The 25,419-nt window shown below is 35.4% G+C and overlaps 2 protein-coding genes across 3 annotated transcripts in view; both read left to right on the forward strand.

Moving 5' to 3' along the window:
• The window catches only part of LOC144437031 (tyrosine-protein kinase transmembrane receptor ROR2-like), a 30,637-nt gene extending 20,666 nt beyond the window's left edge, over positions 1-9,971 (forward strand). Inside the window, 9 exon segments of the mRNA XM_078125898.1 lie at positions 1,029-1,120; positions 2,140-2,294; positions 3,575-3,924; positions 4,099-4,132; positions 4,563-4,990; positions 5,889-5,983; positions 6,400-6,550; positions 6,823-7,016; positions 7,790-9,971. Of these exon segments, the coding sequence (XP_077982024.1) occupies positions 1,029-1,120; positions 2,140-2,294; positions 3,575-3,924; positions 4,099-4,132; positions 4,563-4,990; positions 5,889-5,983; positions 6,400-6,550; positions 6,823-7,016; positions 7,790-8,854 (2,564 nt within the window). The 3' untranslated portion in view covers positions 8,855-9,971.
• The window catches only part of LOC144436124 (ubiquitin-conjugating enzyme E2 U-like), an 89,023-nt gene that overhangs the window by 57,540 nt on the left and 6,064 nt on the right, over positions 1-25,419 (forward strand). The window contains exons 1-5 of one of the 2 annotated variants that reach the window (XM_078124824.1): positions 22,220-22,304; positions 23,484-23,600; positions 24,054-24,135; positions 24,673-24,765; positions 25,098-25,195. In XM_078124824.1, the coding sequence (XP_077980950.1) occupies positions 23,535-23,600; positions 24,054-24,135; positions 24,673-24,765; positions 25,098-25,195 (339 nt within the window). In that variant the 5' untranslated portion in view covers positions 22,220-22,304; positions 23,484-23,534. Of the gene's footprint in view, positions 1-22,219; positions 22,305-23,483; positions 23,601-24,053; positions 24,136-24,672; positions 24,766-25,097; positions 25,196-25,419 lie in introns of those variants that run through there. The other variant, XM_078124826.1, reaches the window with a different exon arrangement.

The raw sequence follows: 25,419 nt of genomic DNA on the forward strand, positions 1-25,419 counted from the left end.
TGTATATGAATGTCTATGCTTGACCATTCATAAGTTGCCCTTATGTGTGTACCCACAGACAAGTAACAAGACAGATTGGCAACAAGCCTTCTCCCATTGTTCGATCATAGCCTCGGGTAAACATTGTCATGGAAATAACTTTCAAATGTGTGAATCTGCCCGAATTCAATATATTCTCGCATAAATCAACAAACCACACGATACTACGCGATATTTCGAAGGGGAAAGTTTGCTATCCTACTGACAGAATCATAAATGTAATAGATAACTTGCAATATCGGCACTTGAACTCTCATGCGAACTTGAAGCCGACTCAGATCAAATATCGTTGACATATAAACACATGCCGTCTTGTGTTGTCGACCGACACTATATACATAAACATGTGTTTGGTATGATGCAGGTAATTTTCCAGGTAGTCCGCTATTGCAACAAAAGTTAGTGTTGCGTCTTTTTACGTTGATTGCGACAGGAGTACATGCATGTTATGAATCAAAATAAAAACAATCGACTCTCGGTACCATGCTGGAAAGCAAAACATACAATAAGACGACACATTGTTTTCCAAGAAAAATTACAATCATATTGGAGATATTTTATGATGTGAAGCTAGCTTGCCTTCTATATTAGTTAAAACATCATTTTTCAAAGCATGTGGTATGTGTGTCATTGTACAGTTTCACTCATGGCCACACTTGTACCGCTGTGGGGCTGGTGGAAACTCCACTCTGGTAAATTGATCAAGGAACCCGTTAACAACTTGTGTGTTCATTTTGACATGAGTGATGAATGCATAGACCCTCATGTAGCTTTCGGTGTAACGTTGAAAGCGCAAGAGACCCTTGTAGCGTACCCGAGGCAAGGATCGAGCTGCAAATCCCCAGATTAACAACTCGAAAAATGGCCATTACCAATCTGTCTTCTTACTTGTCTGTGGTGTACCATGCTAGTGTCTTTGTCTGAATGGATATTAAGGCTGCCATGGCAACTATAAACATGTATAATGATTGCACTGTTATCCTTTTTAGATACATGCTACAAAAACTCAGGAGTGAGTTATCGAGGTACAGTCAATGTGACTGAGTCTGGCTATGATTGCCAACCGTGGGAATCTAACTGGGTAAGTGATTTATTCCATGTCATCAAATTATATAAACTCCTAAATTTGGATTTAGTTGTCAAATTAAAGAATTACGTTTGTAGACAAGACAAATATTTCACTTTGTACTAAATTGTAGTGTTTAAGAACTGTCTACAAAGAATCCAAAAAGACATAGTTTTCCAGAAAGGAAAACTTGATATGTCGTATGACTGTGCATGTGTGCATGCGTGTGTGCATGCATGACTTAAAACTCAAAAACCGACAGACCTTGGTATTTGGTGGTGACATTACTTTTGGTGTCTAGTTGAGAAGTTGTTCAAAGCAAAATGATCACATCACAGGTATATGATTTGGGTAAAAAAATGTCACTTTTGGTCAAAAAACTTAAACTTTAAAAGTACTGAGCAGATTGGACTGAAATTTGGTGCGAACGTTCATAAGGGTTTGTAAATCAAGATCTGTTCATGACATGATGATTCCATAAGCAATATGCAAATTAGGACTAAAAATGTGTCTTTTTGGTTAAAAATCTGTAATTCCAAAACTACTGAGCAGATTGGGCTAAAATTTAATGGGGTTGTATAGATGAAGAAATATTAAACATATAATGATCTCGTCTGTGATATGCAAAATAGGTGTAAAAATGTGAATTTTGGTCAAAAACTTATAACTCTTAGTGAGACTGAAATTTGGTGGTGTTTTTACAAGTGATATTCTACAGATTTTGTTCAAAACATTTTGACACTATTGGCCATAGCAACAAGACCTTGCCCATAGCAACAGCCACATGATCACATATATTGCAATGATAACAACAGGGATTAATAAACTACTAAATAAACATTCCAAAAGTGTATGCAAATGTACCTAGCAACTATTGTCACCTGATCATTTAGTGTGCCTAGCAACTATTGTCCCCTGATTGTTTAGTGTGCCTAGCAACTATTGTCGCCTGATTGTTTAGTGTATGATTTATTGCTGTTATTTTACATTTCTGTATGTGTGTTTTAATGTGTTAAAATCTTTTGTTATTACAGCCACATTCACACGCTCTAACAGCTGCTGCATACCCAGAGATAGGAGGTGGCCATAACTATTGTCGTAACCCAGGCAACAAACTTGACAGTCCGTGGTGTTTTACTAGTAAAATGGATAAAAGGGTTGAGAAATGTAATATCTCAAAATGCTGTAAGTATGTCCTATTGAATATTCTTTAGTATTCTCCTAGATATTTTTTCTCAAGAGATGTCAGTGACCACTGTAGTTGCCATTTGGAGAGAAGGGAGACAAAAAAGATAAAAATAAATTTACCAACCACCACCCACCCCCACTTGACATGTCCAATATCATAACAATGCAAACTCCAAATTTCATATTATTTGAGAAATAGAAACTGATGATAACTACGGGTATAGGAAGAACAAACTGTACAGAAGGCATTATGTTTAGTTCTGGTTTTGATGTTATTTTGATGTAACTATTAAGCCAATGAGGATGCCTAGAAATCTTCCCTCACACACATACCAAGGAAATGTACAGAGTGCAGTGAAAAAAGTCATGTGCCAAAGTAAATACACTGTGGTTTTGATTCACTATGTAAAGTTATACACCATCCAAGAACTGTCACTCACAAGAGTAATCTTCAGTTTATAACAACTCGCAAGGCAAAATGGTGACAAGTGTTGCATTGTGGGTAAAGAACAAAGTAAAACCTAACCCAACCACTAGAGGGCTCCCTATTTAAGCAAATTTACTTCTCCACTAGCATCAAATTTAACCCAATGTGGTTTATTGACCTGATGATGCTCTGTTAACAGGGCAAAAGCAAAAAGCTTGTCAGAACTTTGGAAATCCTTTGAGTTGAATTTTGCTGAGACCATCTAGTTTATATTTTGATGTGTAATAAATATCAATGTTATGATATATTTTGTTTACAGATGATCCAACAGCTACCTCCCAACCACCAGATCAAACTAAACTTGTAACGTAAGTTTTTATTTCATTGTTTTATCACAGTAGTATCATTCCACTAGAAGACTATTAAAGTCACTGATTAGTGAATGAATATATACTTTGTTCTGAGTGGAATTAGACCGTAATGCATAGCTTTAAACATATTAAAACATGTACACTAATTAATCTAATTAATCTAATTAAGGCTAAAAAACAGAATTGTTTCTGGTCAGGACATTCTGTCTGAAGTGGTGTGATGACACAATTTTTTTTTGAATGTTTTTTTTTTATTCTCAACAAACCTGTCACTCAATCTACTATTTATTGCAGCTACTGTTCTCTTTATTTAGTACTTTAGAACAAGTGTGTATGTGGGGCAGATGTCATTTGCTTGTTCATGATTGAATCTGCCGTAGGGAGGGTTATTTTTGTGTTTCCCTCATATCTGCAGACTGCATGAGCTGGAAAAAACACACACAAAAAGACCAATGTGAGGGTATTTAAGTGCGAGCTGACCAGAAACAATTCTTTTTTTTTTGCCTAAACTCTGATTGTTTTTCTTATTTACAGTGGTGTCAACAATGATTTCCTTCGACTGGAAGAACCAGTCAACAATGCTAGTGTGATGGCTGGTGACAAGGCTGTCCTTCGATGTCGTGTGACAGGTGACCCAGCACCTACAATCTCCTGGTATAAAAACGACGTCACTATACTACCAGAAAAGAATCGTATCAGTATCAAACTAGCATCATGGGGATCTAAGTTGATTATTCGTGATGTACACACTGTAGACACTGCATACTATAAATGTATGGCTGAAAATACTGCTGGGAGAGTGTCTTCACAGGGTATTCTATATGCCCAATTAGGTATGTTGTCATTTTTCGTCAGTTATTTCATATCGTTTGCTTTACTACGGTTTCGTAACCCTGGCAACAGAGAAGGGTAAATTTGATAATAATTGCATTTTTTGTAAGATTTTAGCATGTCTTGACTTGAAATGTTCGTGTTTCACCATTACTTTTCTGTTTTGATTTTTGTAGGACCCTTACCTTCTCCAATAACTGTGGATGGCATGTAAGTAAGTTCTGTCTGTACTATCAGCAGGTCAGAATATACAGTGTACAATAGATGTCATTTCAAAATCTTTAAAATATGAAAACTTCTGTTTCTCTGCTGTATGACATATACTGAATATTTCTTATTTAACTTTCTGTGTGTAGTGGTTTACTAACAATTTTATTTGTCTTTGTTTGACAGATAAAATAAAATCCAAAAAATCTTTTTCCTCCATTAAATTCTCAATCGTAAATCTTTGTATGATAGTGTGTCCTGGTACTGTACACAAAATAACTTCTATGGAGACAATAAATGTGGAAAGAGTTTCTGAGATATTAATTTGACTACATGTGTAAGATACAACACAAACAGAGTTATCATATTCAAAGATGATTTCATAGCATGCATTACTAACGATTATATTTGTGTTCTGCTTTTCTTTGAACAGCAATAGTGGTTACTGCAAACCGTACAAAGGTGTTATTTGTCAGCATTTTATAGGCAACAAGAAGATCTATGTAGATTCATACAATCACCAAACTAATGTAGAAGATACCCTGATGGAACTTTTTGACATGATAGAAACATACAAGAAATTATCCGACCGCTGTGTAAAATTTGCTATCCCTTCCCTTTGTCATTATGCATTTCGTCTTTGTGATGAATCATCAATTGAACCCAAACCCCGTGATCTTTGTCGCGCTGATTGTGAAGCACTGGAACAAGATATATGTAAACTTGAATATCAACTAGCCAAAGAAGACTACCAAATTGCCAGCCATCTACCTGAATGTTCAGATTTACCCCTACCAGGCTCTAATGGAAGTAATAACTGTATTCATATTGGAATTCCTGATCTGTCTAATGCTGTGCGGGGTAAGTTTAGTTCACACTTGATTGTGCAAAATGTGACACAAATCTTAACTCTCATCTGTGACACTCTTCCAAATTCCTTGCTTCCCTTACCTGAAATGTTACGTTATTTTTACTAATTTCTGTGACAACTTTCCGAATATAGTATTGCCGTCAATGACATGATGTGTGCATAGAGTCTCTGCATCACTGTATTCAAATGTTTGTGCATATTTTATCTGTGTATGTGTGTGTGTGTGTGTGTGTGTGTGTGTATGTGTGTGTGTGTATGTGTGTGTGTGTATGTGTGTGTGTTTGTGTGTGTGTCTGTGTATATGTATGTATGTATGTATGTATGTATGTATGTATGTATGTATGTATGTATGTATGTATGTATGTATGTATGTATGTATGTATGTATGTATATGTGTATGTGTATGTGTGTGTGTCTGTGTCTGTTTGTGTGTATGTGTGTGTGTCTGTGTGTGTTTCTGTGTTTGTCATATGCCAGAGTGTGGTAAGAACCACTGTTGATAATGCCAACACCAAGGGTTGCTCATGATGATATTCAGAATTTATATTTTATTATTTATTGCTGCAATAGGCATCTGATTTCTGAATAATTAAAAACAAAACCTTCCCAATACTTTTATGAAAATTATCTTTATTTGTATAAAAATATGTAATTTCATAACTTTAATGCAAGTTCAAGATGTTAGCCATTAGCTATAGTGTATATTCTGAATAATAAACTGTACAAGAAAATAAAAAAATGACCAACTGTAAATGAGAATTTGTGTAAAATCTAGTAAAAATGTGTTAACCTAGCATAGATGCAGCCAACATCATGTATTGATGAGAAAAAAATCAAATAAGACACTGTTCTATAGTATGGTTTGTTTTCTTCTCTCTCTCTCTTTAGATGACAAGTGTTTTAATGGAAGTGGGGAGAGTTACCGTGGTAAATTAAACGTAACCGCCTCTGGTTTAGCCTGTCAAGTGTGGACATCTCAAAGAGTAAGTATGGTAAAGTTGTATTGTGAATGCACACAGCGCCCTCTATGTACGTCAGGTGTGGACAGCACAAAGCATAAGAATAGTAAGGTTTTTCTGAGTGTGTAGTGCGCCCTCAATGTCAGATGTTAATGGCAAAAAGTATCAGTGAACACATAGCTTTTGTCTGAATCATTCACATTGGATTTGTATGTATAAAGCCTAATAATGAATAATACTGTATAACAAGTAAACTATAAGGTTCGATAGTATAGGCATAGGCAAGTGAATGTGTGTGTGTGTGTGTGTGTGTGTGTGAATAACTTAAAGTCAAAATTTGTTGGATCTGATTACTATGATATTGGGAGGAATGGAGTTGTTACTTCATTATTACTTGTACTTACAAATACTAAGTGTGATTAATTTTGTGTTTGTTGTAGCCACATGTCCATTCCTTTTCACCAGTGGAACACAATGAGTTGGCAGGTGATCATAACTACTGTCGAAATCCAGCAAATGAAAAGGGCCAACCATGGTGCTTTACTTCTGCTTCTGATGTACGAACTGAACTGTGTGATATTCCAAGATGTGGTGAGTATACCATTGACTATGATTGACAACTACTTCTACGGTGTTTTTACTAAAGGTTTGGGCATTCCAGTAACAGAAAGGGGGAATGGTTTTTCTGGGTAACCCTGGTAAAGTGACAGGGGAACTTGGGTTGATTGTACCTGCTTATTGCCCTTTACAAAAACACTGTTCTAATGTACAAACTGAACTGTGTGACATCCCAAGATGTATAGAGTATGGTATACCTTCATGTTCCATTTCTAATTGTTGATTTGTGTGTTTATTTCCAATAGATGAGAAAGCCAACAAATCTGGTGAGGTGTTACTAATACTGGTACCAAGTATAGCAGTACCTCTACTCATTGCCTTACTCTTTGTCTGTATATGTATGTGTCGACGGCAATCTCACTTAGCAACAGCAGGATATAGCGGACCAAAGACCACCGTTCCAATGTTAGAAATGGCAGATTTCCATCGGCAAACTCAGGTATGTGTGTATGTTACTCAGAACATTCATAGACTATTACCGTACACTGAAGTATTATACATATTTGACTGGTTTTATCCCAAAACAGGCAAATACAGAACTGAAATCCCACAACAAATTATGACAAATTATATGTTAAAGGAAAACAACATACGTGAACAACTGTGGCTTGACATAGAGATGTGAACAATGCATGGCATCCTTATTTATTTCTGCAATCTTAAAATTCAAGTTCAACCATTCATATTTCGTTGTCTACATGATCACAATCATTTCTATGCTACAGTTAACTGTATTACTGAGTTACCAAGGTTACATACTTCTGTTATGTTTTGTACGTGTATAAGATTTATCAGAATAGAAATATTTTGACACAGAGATTTTCAACATGACAGTTGTCAAATTTAGCATATTGTACATGTGTTCAGACATGGTTGGGATTGTTTGAGCCACAAGTCAATGGCTGACTTCACTAAAACCATAGTAACGGTATGTTTACTTTATGTGAACTTTACAGTTGGCATGTTAAATCTGATGTTTGTTCAAGACTGTCAATCATATATGCCACCAGTTATTAAAAAATAGTGTTGTAGACGAAACAAACTCCACATGCTATTGTTTTGCAACCTTTCTCTGTAACAGTAAGAATGGAGACAATGTGAAATGATAAAAGGACATTCAACATAAGCAAAAACGTTGAGATCATTAATGGTGATCCGCACCATAGTGGCCTGAAATTGTGATGCTTACATAATTTATGTTTTATGTTTCAGGTTCATGTCAAAGAGATACCATTCCACCTGATCAGATTTGTACAGGAAATAGGCGAGGGTGCATTTGGCAAAGTCTACCGGGGAGAAATGATTGGACTTCAGATGGAAAACACACCAACAAAAGTTGCTATCAAAACATTAAAAGAGAGTGCTTCACCTAAAGTGCAGATGGATTTCCGTAGAGAAGTTGATCTGATGGCCAGTTTAGTTCATCCAAACATAGTCCGGCTTATAGGCATTAGCATGACACAGCATCCCCATTCTATTCTCTTTGAATACATGTCAGAAGGAGATTTACATGAGTTCTTGATACGGCACTCGCCACACTCAGACGTAGGAAGTAATGTTGACAACGAGACGCTGTCACCTTTAGACAATTCTGATTTCTTGAGTATTGGCACTCAGATAGCAAGTGGTATGGAATACTTAGCTAGATGTCATTTTGTGCATCGTGATTTAGCTGCAAGAAATTGCCTTGTAGGAGACAATTTGGTTGTGAAAATTTCAGACTTTGGACTTTCTCGAGATATTTATACTTCTGATTATTACCGTGTTCATAGTAAGTCTTTGCTGCCAGTCCGTTGGATGGCACCTGAATCCATATTATATGGAAAGTTTACCACACAGAGTGATGTCTGGTCATTTGGGGTGTTGCTATGGGAGATATTTAGCTTTGGACTGCAGCCATACTTTGGCTTCAATAATCAGGAAGTCATTGAAATGATACGAGTACACAAGTTGTTACCCTGTCCAGATGGCTGCCCAGCAAGGATGTATGGTCTGATGCAGGAATGCTGGAGGGAGCTGCCCAGTCAAAGACCAAGCTTCAATGAGATTTCATCTCGGTTGCACTCCTGGGAAGGGGTGCTGACAGTAAATCATAACGGTTCACTCAACCATACTCAACTGAACAATGATACTGCCAACACGACATTAACACCTTTGTTAAATCACACCCCTATGGCGCACACGCGGTCGTCAGACCGATCGTCATCCACATCACGCAGTAACCCCTCAATCGTTATCCCCAACGGAAATTGTAAAACTAACCAGACAGAAGTTTAAAGGAGGAAAGTATATAAAATATATTTATGCACAGATTTTTAAACTCTGTATATGTATATACCTCCATACTGTTAAAGAAGTACAAATATTTTGTGTAATGTATTGTTTTAAGAAGTAACCTCAGCATACCCCCATTTCAAAGTATAAGGACCCAGCAACATATTGTAGACGTATCATACATGACCCGACTACTTTGTAAATGGGGGTTTAAGGATTTAATGATAGCCAAAGCTTGCCAGCAAAAACGGAACATGACATTTTAGAACTGAGAAATTTGTGTTATTATTGTAAAGTAAATTGCTAAGTTATGTCAGTGTATTATAACTTAAAAAGAACCCACCTTATCATATATATATATTATTTAATCACAGTTGTCTCAACACTTTTAATATTTGTATCATAAAAATCTCTTTGTCTTGCTGTATATGTAAAAGTTTTATTTTTTTACCATTTTGTCCCCTCAAACCAAGGTAGTAACCATGACATCTAACTGAAATGTATTATTACTAGCAAGTGATTTTGTAGTGAACTATGTACATTCTTAAATTTTATGACCATGTTCTGTTTATTGAATACAGATGTATGACACAAGCTGATTGGTTGCTGAAAGCTGCTCATTATAATGATAGTTTTGTCATACAATCAGAATTCTGTGAAATAAGTGCAGATGTTTTACAGAAGTTGATTGGTTGCTGAAAGTAGCTCATTATAACAACACAGTTTTACAATCCAATTAGAATTTTGATTACTGAATACAAATGCATGACATACATTGATTGGTGCTAAAAGTTTATCGCAAAATTGAACCAACCAATCATACTGTGTGATATACCTCATTTGAAACATGTATATACTTTTACTTTTATCCTTTAAACGCATTCATCAGGTCGGTACAACATAGTAGTGATACGTTCTTGTATCATGACAAGGGTTCTTATTAATTACCAGTAACGTTTCACCTGTTCAGGTCAATAGGCTTGGTCAAACTGTCAGTTTGCTGGTTTTAGTGTGAGGTGGTGTATTGGCAATCCACATCAGAAGACAAGGGGGCAACACCATGAACAGAGATGAGGGGGCATACCAATTACATCATCTCTATAATCATGTCATCACCACTATGCCATCTAGCACTAAAACCTGCAAACGGACAGTTTAGCAAAGCCTGTCAACCTGAACAGGCGAAATGTTACTTGTAAGTAATAAGAACAAAGGTTGTGGTACAAGAACTTAATATTACTATGTACATACTTTGCGTTTGAAAGCAGCTAGAAGAACCTTTTTAAATGTCCATGACGAGGGATTTTTTTTGGAGACTACATGACAGTATTGTACATATGTAAGCTGACTCTTAGCCCTATAGTCCTTAGTAACATTGAGACTACATGACAGTATTGTACATATGTAAGCTGACTCTTAGCCCTATAGTCCTTAGTAACATTGAGACTACATGACAGTATTGTACATATGTAAGCTGACTCTTAGCCCTATAGTCCTTAGTAACATTGAGACTACATGACAGTATTGTACATATGTAAGCTGACTCTTAGCCCTATAGTCCTTAGTAACATTGAGACTACATGACAGTATTGTACATATGTAAGCTGACTCTTAGCCCTATAGTCCTTAGTAACATTTCAGCAGTAACTGTCACAAGTCTAGACCAGTGTCCAGTCATAGCAACAATAGGTTTCAGCAAATGTAATATGATATGTCATCTCAGTATTTCCAAAGGTATGTTTACAAGTAAAACTTGATAGTTGTTGCTTTTTAAAAGGTCTTTTTTTTAACTCATGATTAACAGCATCCCAGCCATATTTATTTATTTTGAATGAGAAATAAACAAACTGATTTTATGATACACAGAAATTAAGAAGTATAAATGATTGATTGATTGATTGTGTGTGTGTGTGTGTGTGTGTGTGTGTGTGTGTGTGTGTGTGTGTGTGTGTGTGTGTGTGTGTGTAAACAAACTGAGGTAAAGAACTACTGGGATTTGGATTTCATGTTCATTGGAAATGTTTGAAAATCGTTCAAACCACTTAAATTATAGGTACACTCTTTATATGTGAAAGGAATTGTCGTATTTGTTGAAAATATATATTTGTAAAGCACTATGGTTGGAGTGGTGTACCAAGCAATTTTTCTCAACATCTGTGTGGCTAATTGGTCGAATAATTAATTAGCATATTTCTAGAGATGGTAGTGTCTAAATGAAGTCATTTTGAAGACTGCTGACCTGTTTTTGATATGAATTAGGGTGAACATTAGTCTATCTGCTAGACCTCTGATGTTCTTCCGATAGAATACGACACACGACCGAACTTCGCTATCGAGGATGGAACGCCCTCACTGCGAACTTCGTTCGCTTAATATAGTAATTAGTATCGAAAGAAAGCCCGAACGTCTAGCAGCAAGACTAGGTGAACATGATCTTAATCAAATTACTTGCAAAACAGATATTTTACTGATTGACACACATTAAGGTGGGTAAATAAAAATAAAACTTCTCCATCCACACAAAAACAAACTCTAGTCACTGGTGTTGGTAGCACACAAACGTCTGCTGCTAATTATAACGATTCTTCTTCCACTTCTATGCTTTATTGGGGTTAGTACTAAGAGTGAGGTCAAAGGTCAACAACCTGGTGACCTGGATAGCAGTCTTCCCTTGGAGAGTAAGAATGTCAGTATGTTGATGGTAGAAATGTGCATTGAGGGAGTTTGTCATAGAGTGTTGGTGGACACTGGTTGTACTGCCAGTGTAATATCTTAACAGTATTTTGATCTTATTCCAAAATCGCGTCGTCCCCTTATTTTAGATCTTGGGACTACAATGGTTCAGGCTGATGGGTCCCAAGTACAATTGTATGGGTATTTAGAGCAAAATGGTGGAGACAAAATGGACCGTTCATCTGGGTTAATGAATGAGAAGTAGGTTCAAAATGTGATATTTTCTCAGAGACTGGAACGTAAAAATCACAAAATTTGGTATATTAATCAAATTTGCCAAGATATTCCAAATATTATGTTCATAATTATGTTAATTATTACGTGGCGAGTGCAATGCCGTTAACTAAGTTAATTGTGTGTTTAGTTGGTACAGAAAATATAATTAAGAAATTGTACTATACTACTATATCATGAAAGTTATTCTAATTCTTAAATTTGATTGATTCTGTAAGTCACTGGCAATGATGTTTGCTATACAACATATTTACTGTACAGTTATTTTTCGCCTCGAAAACAACACAACACAACACAACACAACACAACACAACACAACACAACAGGGTTATTGTAACTTACCTTTCACAAAATCTGTGTAAGAATAATCCCACACCAGTATCAATCGATAAAACAAATAGTAAAATATAAATTCTAAAAGGCTACGTTCAAAATAATCTCTCTCGTCCACCAAAAGTTGAAGTAACTCGTGAAATAATAAGGCTACTTATCGATATTAATACTCGACAGATGTAAAATAAAATATAATTATACACAGCTATAGAACCACTTGTTTCTGTCGCTGTTGGGAGTTTTCTCACGTGCACCGTGTACGGAAAGTTTATTGCACGAACAGCTTCGTTGGCTGCACCTGACACGTACACCTCAACTTTAAGAATGGAAATATCAACACAATTTTTAACTTCGTTAACCACGGTAAATAATCGATGATTTATTTAAATTAACACGGATATGGTGATATATGGTGATAATGAACTATTTCAACGAAAACGTGTACACAACCAACACTGTCACCACACTTAAAGGCCTAAAAATGTTTGGTTCCGGTTACCCGACCCCACTTAGTTTTCCACTGCCGACCCTAAACTTTTTTTTACGTATTCGAGAAAACAAAATAAAATCGAAAAAAATTGTGAAGTCTCGTGAGAAATAGTGGATGCGTAAACTGACATCAACTTAAAAAGACAATATAAAATTGTTCTTCCAATCTGTAATGACTGTACATCTGATGAGCAGAAACCAATAACACAGAGACTATGTGGAAAACAATGGAAAACGTAATTGCCTGAACTAGACACCAACACAGAAAAAATCTACCTGCTCCACCCTATTCTAAAATTAAGTGTAATGGGAACCACACATATTTTAAAGGCCATATCACACATAGAAATATTACACCGTTGATTTTAATTCATTTTATTGAATGTCAATACTTTACATCCAACAAAAAAATGGAATTTAAGAATAATTTTTCTTAAACGAGTAAGGTTGTTTTTAAAATAATCAAAATAACAAATTTCAAACATTAAAAAATATAACAAAAAGCAAGCAACACTTTATATAATAAATGTTTCACTCTAGAGTATATGTTTACAAAAAATATAATACACAAGATAAATTACTCAATAAAATTATAATACAATGCTTGTAGGATAATCGCTTATGTCGTTTGAAGTATATTTGTAAATTCGTTATGTTGCAGTATTCATAATATATCTGTAACTTGTGTTTTGAACTATTTGTTTTGTATCTCCATATTCATATAATATAGTGATCCCATGTATTTTGCAGAACAAAATGTGGGAACTTTATAACATCACATTGGTGACGCGAGTCAATGATGCAATACATGGACATGTGACTGTATATAGTAAATGTGTTAATAGTAAACAACTTGGGTCTATAAAACTCTGGCAATAAAACACGTCAAAATGTAACAAAACATCACCAAACCATAGTAAATAACAATTTACAAAGAATAATTATAAAAGGAATGAAAATGTCAAAAACAACCTTGTTGACTTAGTTTTTCTATGACCGCATAGAATCTTCAACGACGACATTCAAGAATTAATCAGACAAAGCTATGGATATACCGAGTCTAAATTTTACACAGCACTTTTATGATTTAAATATTTAATATTTCAATGTTCAACCATTGACCAAAGGTATAATCATGTAGTTGTATAATGTTATGAACTACACTTACCATTCTTCTCATTATTTTAGCTCCATTTTAAGTGCTCATATAGTTATAATATTGATATTTCATGTCCATTGTAAACATTACATTTGTAATAACTTCGTCATCTACATTTTATTCAATATTTACATTAATAGTCAACCCTTTTCGAAAATGTCACGTGAAAAGGCATTTTGCTACGTTTGAACAAAATAAATCGTAAAACTCACGAGTTTAAAGACGCATTATTCTGCATCAAAAAAAGAAAGAGAGCGGAAATACTGGAATAAAATGCATGAAAAAAAACACCTAATAATGCCCACAATATATAAATAGCACTGTTACAGTAACAAAACAGAGACTCAAAACACATTTCGTCTATAAATGTAGAAATCTAAAAATTAATGAAATTTCGTATAATATTCATTGTTGTGACTGTGATAATATCATATCTTGATAAATAATTACTAGCTGTGTGGGATAAATATACATCTTGTTGTCAGTATATGCCGACTATACGTAGACTTGAAAAATAAATTGCCTTACACAGTCATGAATATGACGTGGACCAATCATTTGCGATGATATCCAAATGAAGAAGTGGCATCACGGTCACGTGACATACTGGATACACGGAAGTAGTCTCCACAGCGAGCACAGTTAGGAAAGGATTTGCTGTCTTTCTTTGGAATGTGCCAACAGTATGAACATCTCACATGGTACTTTTTGTATCTGGTGAAATATTTTTAGAAAACAAAATTAACATTCTCTTTAAACGAGGCAATTGGAAGAGTGTATTGGCCTTGCTTTGGATCGGGAATGGAGGAATAGAAAAGGGAGTCTTTTGAAAATTGAACAGCAAAATATTTTCGTTACCATCTTGACTTGAAAAGATTATTTAATAAATATTGTTAAGGATACAGGTGTCCATCATATGTACTGAATATTTACATTTGTTGAAACATAATTTTGACGTTCGAATTTGTCACAAATCATAGTTGTTATAATTTGGCATTTGCAAGTTCTATTGCATTTTCCCATGTACGTATATGTTTTATCGTTTCAGTTATTCGAATCAAAACCCAATCAGGAGCCAAGACCACCACACTAAAAATGACGGTAGGTTGATTGCAGGCTATTAAAATCCGACCAACCTTTTCAAGAAAAAGTTGCCATCCAGTCCTTCACCAAAACAGAAATGATAAAATTATTGAACAACTACATGCTTAATCGTATCTTTACCATAACGGGTAGAAAATAATTTTGACATTACCGTATTCCGCAAGCGTTGCACAAAGGAGTACCATCCTCGGCATCTCTCCACAGGGGAGTGGATCGAGTGGAGCATGATGCACACTGTTTCCCTAGAAACGAAACACATGGGAATCGCATGTTAAAAATTATCCAATAAGACATTTACATGTATTGTCAAGAATGAACTATGTCAGTAGTTCAATACTGTTTTAACTTTCTTGCTCAACAAATTTACTGTGTTCGGTTTGTAAATAATAAGATATCGTGACTCTTCGCTACGAACGAGAAATTTGACAGTGGAGTATTTTTTTTAAAAGTATACCTTGACAACTACGAGCTCGGATCATGTCATGGTCGAATTCAAGATTTATTATAAATAAATACGTTAATGTTTTACCATCTTTATTTTCAAATATCAAGTTACTTCAATATAACTAATTTGAGGTTGGCAAAAGGAAGGCAGTAAATAAATGTTAGGTTGGTATACAATGCAGGAGATAGAAATAAATGTCTGCTTACAAGCGCTGTGTACTTATTGGGACTCATGGTGGAAAATGAGTAACTAAAAGGAATGTCCATGAAGTAGTGCCAAGTTAGATCGAAGATGCAACAAGGCGTGGTACTCTTGGTGACCTTTGGAGAATCACTCGATTGGCCATTTTTGAATAAATAAAAATATCCTGTGTAGACTAGACATTGGACACATGTCTGCTAAAAAATGCAGCTGCACGTTGGGATCATAAGAAAGAAAATCAGGAAAGTCGTTGTACGTCAAACAATGACACCCAAAATCTTTCACAGTGCCATTTAAAACAAATTACCATACGTCTTTTACGAGATCTGAATACAAGAGTCGAGAATATTAATCAGATACCCACCTGTTAAACTAAAATGTGAAAAAAACACGAGAAGTGAAATTTCAAATAGCTGTTGTGATCCCCATTTACTTAAAATAAAGAATGCAAGCATATCCCCTGTTTGAGTTATAATGTACATGTACTTACCAGACGTAGAACGACTGTGTCTATATTGTGATACTTTTGCCTCTTGATCCGAACCACTGCTGCTTCCAGATTCGTGAGGATAAGAAGCACTTCTTTTTATTTTGCGAGATGTTCTGGCAACAACTGATTTATCCAGACGTTGTCTTTTCCTTACACTGTGGATAATAAAGTTTCAGAACACTTCTTCAGACTATATCTAATGAAACTGGATCGTCGATGAATATAACTGTTAAGCTAATGGTGATGAGTAGAGATGACGTAAATTTATGATTATAATGCTTTCGACGAGGGAAGACTTCCGTTGGTCCCTTCACCCGTTTGCTCCTCAAGATAATTGCTATACATACAATTTATATTTACTAATAATCAAGCCACACAAGGGGGTGGGGTGGAAGTCATACTTGACGAAGAAAGAATTGGTTAGAGACAATCTTGGGAGACAATGACGATGGCGACAACAGTCATCATTGAAACAGTGATGGGAATGACAGAGGTCGGTAGTATTGGCGGGATTATAGGGATGATATCGATGGTGGTTATAAATAGCTCTACTTAATATAGACATAGAAATACTCTTATATACAATCACATATCAGAAAATCGTTGGGAGCGATTCCCAGCACACAAAAACAACAACAACAACAACAACAACAACAACAACAACAACAACAACAACAACAACAACAACCTAGCTGTAGTTATTATTTATTAAAATAACATTCCATTTATTAAGTAATAAATATATTATGTTTGTGCCATGTTTAAAAGAACCACATTAATTTTACAGTTAAAATCTTTAATCCGATTTCAGTTATTAGCAAGGATGCGAAGAACAGTAGATAACGTGTATAATTAATATTATTTATATATATATATTAATATATTTTTAATATCCCCGGATGTTTCGTCCCTGTATCAACTGAACTGAAATGAACTAAATTACATTTACGATCTAGCTGGGGGTCGACTTGGTGTTGGGCTACAGATATGTATACTTTCAAATTTGTAGAGCCTGTAAATCTGAAAAACACCAAAGACGATCAGTGAGCACTGTTCTTTGTCGTGAAATATTTGTCAGTAATTATCAATAAGTTTGAAAAGTGAATGTTATTATACCTGAAGAATGAATCTATAACTAGCTGCGAGTCATTATCTCTTCCCTTTCGTTTCAGATTCGCCTGTACTTTAAAGGTAACTCCTCGAAATGATGGGTCATTTCTTGTAGCACTTCTAAATGGTCGGAGAGGCTTCCGAGTTGATCGTGTTTTATCGGTACTCTTCGTGTCTCGCACATCGATCCCATATGGTTCGTCGTCTTCGGCACTGCCACCAGTATCAATGTACGACTTGCTGAGAAAAGAATAACATGTTAAAGAGGTAAAACCCGTTATAACTATGTTTCGACAAAGGTAAATAGTGAAAAAGTCTTCAAATGACGTTTTTGTTTTTTGTTTTTTTGTTTTATCACTGGTGCTCTTTGACAACACATTTTGTAAAAACAAAAATCCGTCGACAAACATTACACAACATGCAAGGTCAATCTGTTCGGTACTATACTGATGGAAGTAGTAGTAATGGGCGTGGGAAGTGTAATAAGAATTTTGCTTCATTACTTTTGGTAGAGGTCTTTAAAAATATTTTCCTCGGTAGCCATTTAATAATTCGGTTTGAAATATTTCTTTCAACCGTAAATTCGAAAAGAAAAGTTTATTAGAGTAAGACCAGGTCATATCAACACCAATATAATAAGTATTTATCTAATCATATTACAAGATACACTCAACGAACGTATTTAGAAATAGAAAAGAATGAAAATATTTTCGTCGTAGTTAAAGCCATGAGGCAAGCTATTCTCTTTTAACCTTGACTTTGGATGATTCGAAATCGGGGCTTCGGTGAACAAGTACGTATACGATATTGCTCTGCAATGTATACTACTTCCAAGATGTTTCCAAAATTTCGTACTGTCAGTATAAATGAAAATATTTCATCAGTTTCAATAATTTTAAGTAACAGCTATAACTATTTGTATGAAAGCTTACACTTCCATTCCAACATTTTGGAAAATTTCGATACAATTGCCATAATGTCGGCCGACTATACACAAGCCCAACAACTAAAATGGTTGAACTATTGATCATGGTTTTCAGTCATATTTGAAAGTCTCACTTAACGAACAAGACATGAATCGTATCCTTGTAGGTATGTTGTGGCTGCATCATCATACCAACATAACGTTAGATTTTGGAACAACGTTGGAAATCTAAATTGTAGAACGAGTGAAAACGACAAAACAGCTACAGGCACCCTAAATTTTGGATAGTTTTTGAAAATAATTGTAATATTGTTAAACTGTTGCATCTATTGGTATATCAAATGTAGCGGTATAGGTAAATACCAATTTCGCACAGACTTACCTGCAACTTGCTGACGAGTTTTCGCAAGAATCGGGATGGTCATTCTCACTGTCTTCAGAACCACCTCCGAGACCAAAGTTTCCATCGTGTTCATACTCGCTGCTCTCGCTTTTCGCACAAAATTGATCGGGACCGGGAAAGAACATTTTGTAACGTTGGACATCTTCAAAGGTTAGTCTGGAGAAGAGCTTTGAACCAGTTTGATTCATTTCCCCTGATGGAACTGCCACAATCTTCATGGAAAACAAGAATTAATTTTGCAACAGGTTTCTACGTCCAATGGCTAACTTTAAATGTCGTCAGCTCACGCTGTCCGCGACTTTTATGTTTGTGACGTCAGAATTACCATAAACCCCAGCTTCCGATGAAAGTGACATAGGCTTTGATTGACGTGTAATTATCATCCACCATGACGTAGACAGCGCGGATTGGAACACTCGGTGTTTGTCGGTCAATTGAAAATAATTAGATATTCCACACCTGTTCGTCTGACCGCAAAGTATTACACAAGTTCAAGAACATGTCTTGTGATTGGTTCATCTATGTGATAAATTCGAACAGGAGATACTTCATGAAAACAAGTCATGTAACGATACAGATTCTGTGTGAAATTATACAGGTGTTCTGTATTTACCGGAACAGCGTGAGTGAAAACAAAACAAAACAAAGTCACCACAGGTGTAAGTGCCGAAATGACCCCACAGGTGTAAGTGCCGAAATGTCACTGTCCTCTTGGCTTCAACCGTGGGTAGACGGTTAAAATAGTATGAATTTATCAGTTTTTCAGGGATAAAACAATTACTCTCTGAGTCGTTGGGCATAGACAGTAGCTGGCAACCAAACAAGGAAAACATGCAAACGCTAACTAAATTTTTAAAAAAACTCATCATTATTAAAGTTGTTTCATATGGGTTTCTTGTATTTGCAGCAGCAGCGAACTCCGCCCATTGCCAGTGAGAGTCAATTTGAGACCGTCTAAATTCTAAATTGCCAATTTCTTCTGGCCATGGCCGCCAGTGATACTGCAGACGTATTTCATGATATGCATGTAGTAAGAACTCGGACTGAGTTATTGAACTTAACATCTAGTCTACAAGCTCAGTAGATGAACGACTATTCTGTACAAAAATTGCCATTAAATCCCCCCTCCCACCTTATTACCCATGTTCGTGATACTGTAGCCCTGACCATTACACTAACGCGCAGTATTTTTGAACCGAACTTAGCAGTGAGGTAAAAAAATCTGACTTTTCCTTATTTCTTGCTTGTGTTTATCTTTTCATTTCATTGGCAACATTTACTTTGGGTTTGTACTTGGAGCCCGGTAGAATATCTTCTAGTTAAGTGTGTATATTTTGAGATCGCTGTTGTCTATTTCACTTGAGTGACGAAAGCGCGCCATTGAATTTGTTCTGTACAGGCACGACCAATTTTGAGGTGTAAATACTAGTAAGTAACTCTTTGTAAACTCATATGCATCAAAAGTTCTTTTTGTATGATTTGTATTTCTCAAAAGATGACTGATATTATCACATTAAAAGGCAAACATTTACTGTTAAAATAACAATGTCGACACAAAAATTACCGACTGGTTCTGAAGTTTACCGTAACACTAGTGCTTGATAGTCACTATCGTCAACAAACTCAGTGACAGGTTAGCATCTAATCGTTGGTCTGCGTAACTACACAGTCTTCCATGATCAGACTCAAAAACTGTAAACAAAACTCAGCTTTAGTTGAGGTTTTATTATGTATGGAATAAACTTGGTAAAAATGTATGGTCTATATTCGCGTTTATGATGCGAATTGCAAATGTCATGTACTTTTTGTGTTGTGATACGTCATTTGTTGGGCTGTCGTTGCTATGGATCACATAAAACACACTCTTCCTAGAAACTCGTGGACATATCTAACAAAAACAAATTAACAATGTTGCTGACAGTTTTATTTGGTAAGATATGTATCATGCATATTTTTAATAAATGAAACAGCTTACAAAATATAACATATACTTTTTATGAAAATCACATGTCGCTTGTACTTGTACACCATAGCCTATTCTGTAAACCTACCTCAAATACGCAAGAGTCTTCGGTTAAACTCGCCGATAACGAAATCGAAACCTTTGAATATATGCTATAAATTTAGCTCTCAGTGGTGGAAAATAACACAAGTTACGAAACGAAAAACTTAATGGCCAAGTAACGCTCTTTTCAACACCCACCATCTATGATATAGAAAAAAAGAATAGAGAAAATGGCTAGGGAAATAGGTTCGGAACTACAAGCATATTGCAAGTTTGAAGAAAACTAAAGAGTGGAAATAATTAACAATAGCTGAATTAAATATTGTTTAACCCTTTAATGACTCCGTCTCTGTGACTCTCTGTAATTATTCTCTAAATATAGGGTGTCAGCCTTGAAAGGGTTAAGATAAAAGTTAGTGGTAAAATTAAGATAACATTACAGAAAATTAAAACGTCGAACCAATGTGACTCTAAAACGAATGGTTAAAACCCTAGGACTAATTTAAAATGTGAATTGTAGAAAGAACTTTCCTAAGACGTACTGATTTTCTTTTTATGATCCGCTGATCAGAGGGTAATAGTTCAAAAGGTTAGAAAGTAGTATACTAGTATACCATGAAGTGGTGACATGTTCAGTAGATAAGCTTAAGATTTACCGGGGTCACCCTAAGTGACCAGGTCAATATACTTAAAAACATATCACCAATTTATAACAAGTTAGAAAGCAATTCGCCAGCACTTGATCTTCACAGGTCTTGAAGTCAGGTACGTCAACCAACAAACCAACCCACCAACCAACCAACCAACCAACCCACCCACCCACCCACCCACCCACCCACCCACCCACTAACCCACTGACCCACTGACCGACCCACCCACCCACCCACCCACCCACCCACCCACCCACCCATTCATCCATCCATCCATCCACCATCCATCTATTCAGAGCTATTTGCTACATACACACACGCACTGAGTGTGGTATTATACAAGTCCTTGTCCTATATATATATAATGTAATTATGTTGCACAAGTGGTATTAGTAAGAACTCTCGATCGGCTATAGGTATTTGAGTAACTGGCATCAGTACTGTGTAGTCTGTAGTTTTCCTGTAATCTATATCAGGAGCATGTTCTGAAGATGAGGATTGGTTGGAATCGAACGACCTTAATGTAACGTAGCTTGAATCGAACTACTTGGTGTACTTGCAGTAACAACTTGGCCACTTTCTTGTTGCACTTCGGAAACTTGAACAGAACTGTCATCTCTCTTCAGATATCGTTTTACAAGTTGCTGACGCCCATTTCTACGCAATAGTTCCTCTAGTACTATCGTGTCATCCTTACTTATATAGTTCATTCGGTAGAGTTGAACGAACAAATTACCTGGGATTTTCATCCTGTCCAAAGTTCCTACGGGTATGCTGAGTTCAAACTGAATCTTCATGTGTTCAAATTCTGCATCAGTGATCTCTTCAGATAAGTTTTTCAGTATATCCATGAAAGGATCAAATAGTTGGTGTACTGGTTGTCTTGTCTCCATCTTGGAATTACGATATGAACGGCAAATTGTTAGTATTCCAAGGTTTTTACCACCCAACGGTCGCGGTCTAGTTGTGCTGGCCGAAAGTTTACGAAAAGAGTCAAAAATAAACTTTGGAAATCCCCCTCTCACAGCGCCCTCTATGTTCATGATTATGGTGAAGAGAAATAACGACCAAACAGACTACCTATTGGCAACAAGAAAACAATCATGTTGAAAGTTATCGCGAAGCAACCCAGGAAATGAATTTATTGAAGATGTAATATAACATTTTTTCAAGTAAGTATCAAAATTGGTATCTAAGCACACTGTATATTATATCTTAATCGATCACCTTCTCACGCTTTCAACTGTATGTACCACAGAAGGTTACGAGTCAACTGCTATGTGAAGTCGCTGGACTCGAGATCTGGAGACAAGACTTGTCATTTCATGAGTGCGTGAAGTCATGCATGTAAGCCACAGTCACTTGTGAACTAATATAATTCCGATGCAAACGCCAGTGACGGTAATTTTTGAATATTCGTAAATACACAATAACGTCATTATTTTGTATGATGATCCTAGAATAGATTATCAGCCTATTACTAGCTGAGCTCACAAGTGACTGATGTCAGCCTACACTGGAAGGTTGTCGACCTTTGTGCAATGGATTGGACAGAATACATAGGTGCTATTTTAACAACCAAGTCGCTTGTGTTTGTGGGTTATGACTACATTGTACTTGAACGTAGTAGTTAGTATTACGATGGATTTATTAAAACATCAAACCACCTCATATAAAATAAGATATAACTTTACAATTTACAACCGTATGGAAAGTTGTCAAAATAGATGAGAATCTGAAGCAATAGCTATACACATATGAATAGTAATTTCTCCTAATTACGGTAGCTTGAGGTTTCTCATTCTTGTCTGTTTCAAAATGTTATCACCATGCATTGTAGTGGTATGTAGGAATTCATAAGGCCTATTATATAAATACATGTAATAATAAAAATTGTGTGGTTCTGGTGATGCTCAATTTTAGAATAGGTGGGGTAGGTAGACTTTTTTATTTATTTATTTTTCTGTGTGTCTAGTTCAGTTTTCCATGTTTTCCAAATGGTCTCTGTGTTGTTTATTTCTTCCTATCAGATGTACAGCCATTACAGATTGGAAGAATATTTTCAGAGTGTCTTTTTAAGTTGATAGACTTCACAATTTGTATGATTTTATTATTTTTTTCTTGAATTAGTAAAAAAATGTTTAGGGTCGGCATGAAAAGCTAGGTGGGGGTCGGGTAACTGGAACCAAACAATTATTTTATTAGGCCTAATGTACAGTACATTGTATATGACACTTTAAATTTAATACATTCTTGTGATATCAAAATAGATTTCATTGGCAATAGTTATCATTGCATTAGCAAGTCCAAAAACTGAACTCTGTCTAAAGTACATTATTTTTTCATTTCAGGAGAAAGCTGTTCTTAAAATTTGTGTCACCATCTGTGAATAGTCAAACAAAATGCACTGTAGGGCATATATGTTACTAGAAAACCAGTACAAATTATTACAGAAAGATCCAGTGTGGGTAAGTCTGGTAAACACTGTTTGCTATACAGAAAATGTTGTTGGGTAACATTGTTTATGAAATGAAACTTACTCAGAAATAGTTGATGATTAGGTGATGCAATCTCAGTTTTGTAGACTTTGACAATGAAGAGTTATATCACATCATGTGAAAATTAACGTCCGTTATGCTAAGAAAACCAACCAAATGGGTGAAATTTTAATAACATGCATGCTACTCCATCCTGTTTTCTGATCTTTTCAATTTTGTACTTGCATGTTATCTGCAAATGCTGATGGGACTTTCTGTTGTCTTCCAACTGCTATTGTGAATTAAAAACAAAAACAAAACCAACAACAACAAAGTACTGACTTATAAATCTGAATGTGAACCTTCTGTACATTTACAACTATTACAATGTAAATAAAATCCTGTTATTCACATTACAATAACTGTTATTTGTATTGTTTACAGGGGATTGAAACTCAGATCAATGAGGACAATTATCTAGAATGGAATGTCAAAATCCAAGGTCTCAAAGACACTGTGTGGGAAGGTAACTTAATCAAATAAACATGTTCCTTCAGATGGCCAAATAGCTCTACATGTACATAATTACAATTTAACAGTGAAAACTTGTCACTATTTTCTCAGAAATAGTGTTTTAAATCACAAATTGTGTACAATAAATTAATAACATTGCTTGGTCAGAATTCTTTGTAAATTGTCTGGCTTTAAAACTTTCCTAAAACAAAGACCTAAAGTTTGAATTTTTGAATTTTTGGTCCATACATGTACATGATAGTGTAAATAATCTTTCACATAAAAAAAATCACACCAAATGAAGATGTTTGCCAACAATACATATTGCTTATATTTACAAGGAGTGTAACCCACAAAACAGTGTCAGGAATCAAAACTATGTGTTGGCAGACATGTTTTAATGTTGTCATGTGTATATATGTGTAGTACAATATTTAATTCAGTAATCAACTGCAAAGTAGGCAATCATGCAAATGGTTAAAATAAATATTCTGGTAATAAAAACTTTCAAGTGGACACCTATGATTGAATTTTTTGTTTTTTTATTTAGGTGGTATCTTTACTGTACTTATGAAATTTACTGAGAATTATGATGCTGTGCCGCCAAAAGTATTTTTTCACACAATACCATTCCATCCAAATAGTAAGTACATACACTATATTTGATTATCAGTTATGTCTCCACCATAAAAAGAAAGAAAAAGAGAGAGAGATTATTGTGCGTACTCTAAAATGTCGAGGAAACTGTTATGCTATCAAGTGTGCTAACATTAAGTAGATGATTTCAGTGCCATTGGCGTACATCGATACTGACATTGTACTAGTGAAGATTAATCGTGGTTTTATGTTAATAATTTCACTTGAGTCAAATCGCTTATAAACTTGGCTTGTGCCACTTTTAAACTAAATATTAAGGAATTCAAAATTGAGCTTTGACATCCTCAACAATAATGCTTTGTTTTCTTATCTTTTCAGTTGACATGGAAACAGGACAACCATGCATAGATTTCTTAGATGAGATTGAAACCTGGAAGGATTTGTATAGTGTACAGTATATTATTTTAGCCTTACAGGTAAATATATTAAATTTTATTTAGAATTCTAATATGTATAGTTGTATGACTGACTGCTATCAAGTTGCTCTGATGTTATCATGAATATCTGCACTGTTGTGTAGAATGCACCATGGTACAAATCTCACTGAAAATCAAAGTTTTTCAATTCATTTATTGCATTGTTATGAGGACACTAGCAGATATCTATTACCCCAATGGTTGTTATGAGGCAACTATTTCAG

This window comes from Glandiceps talaboti, chromosome 6 (assembly GCF_964340395.1).
Source record: "Glandiceps talaboti chromosome 6, keGlaTala1.1, whole genome shotgun sequence".
Classification (NCBI taxonomy): Eukaryota; Metazoa; Hemichordata; class Enteropneusta; family Spengelidae; genus Glandiceps; species Glandiceps talaboti.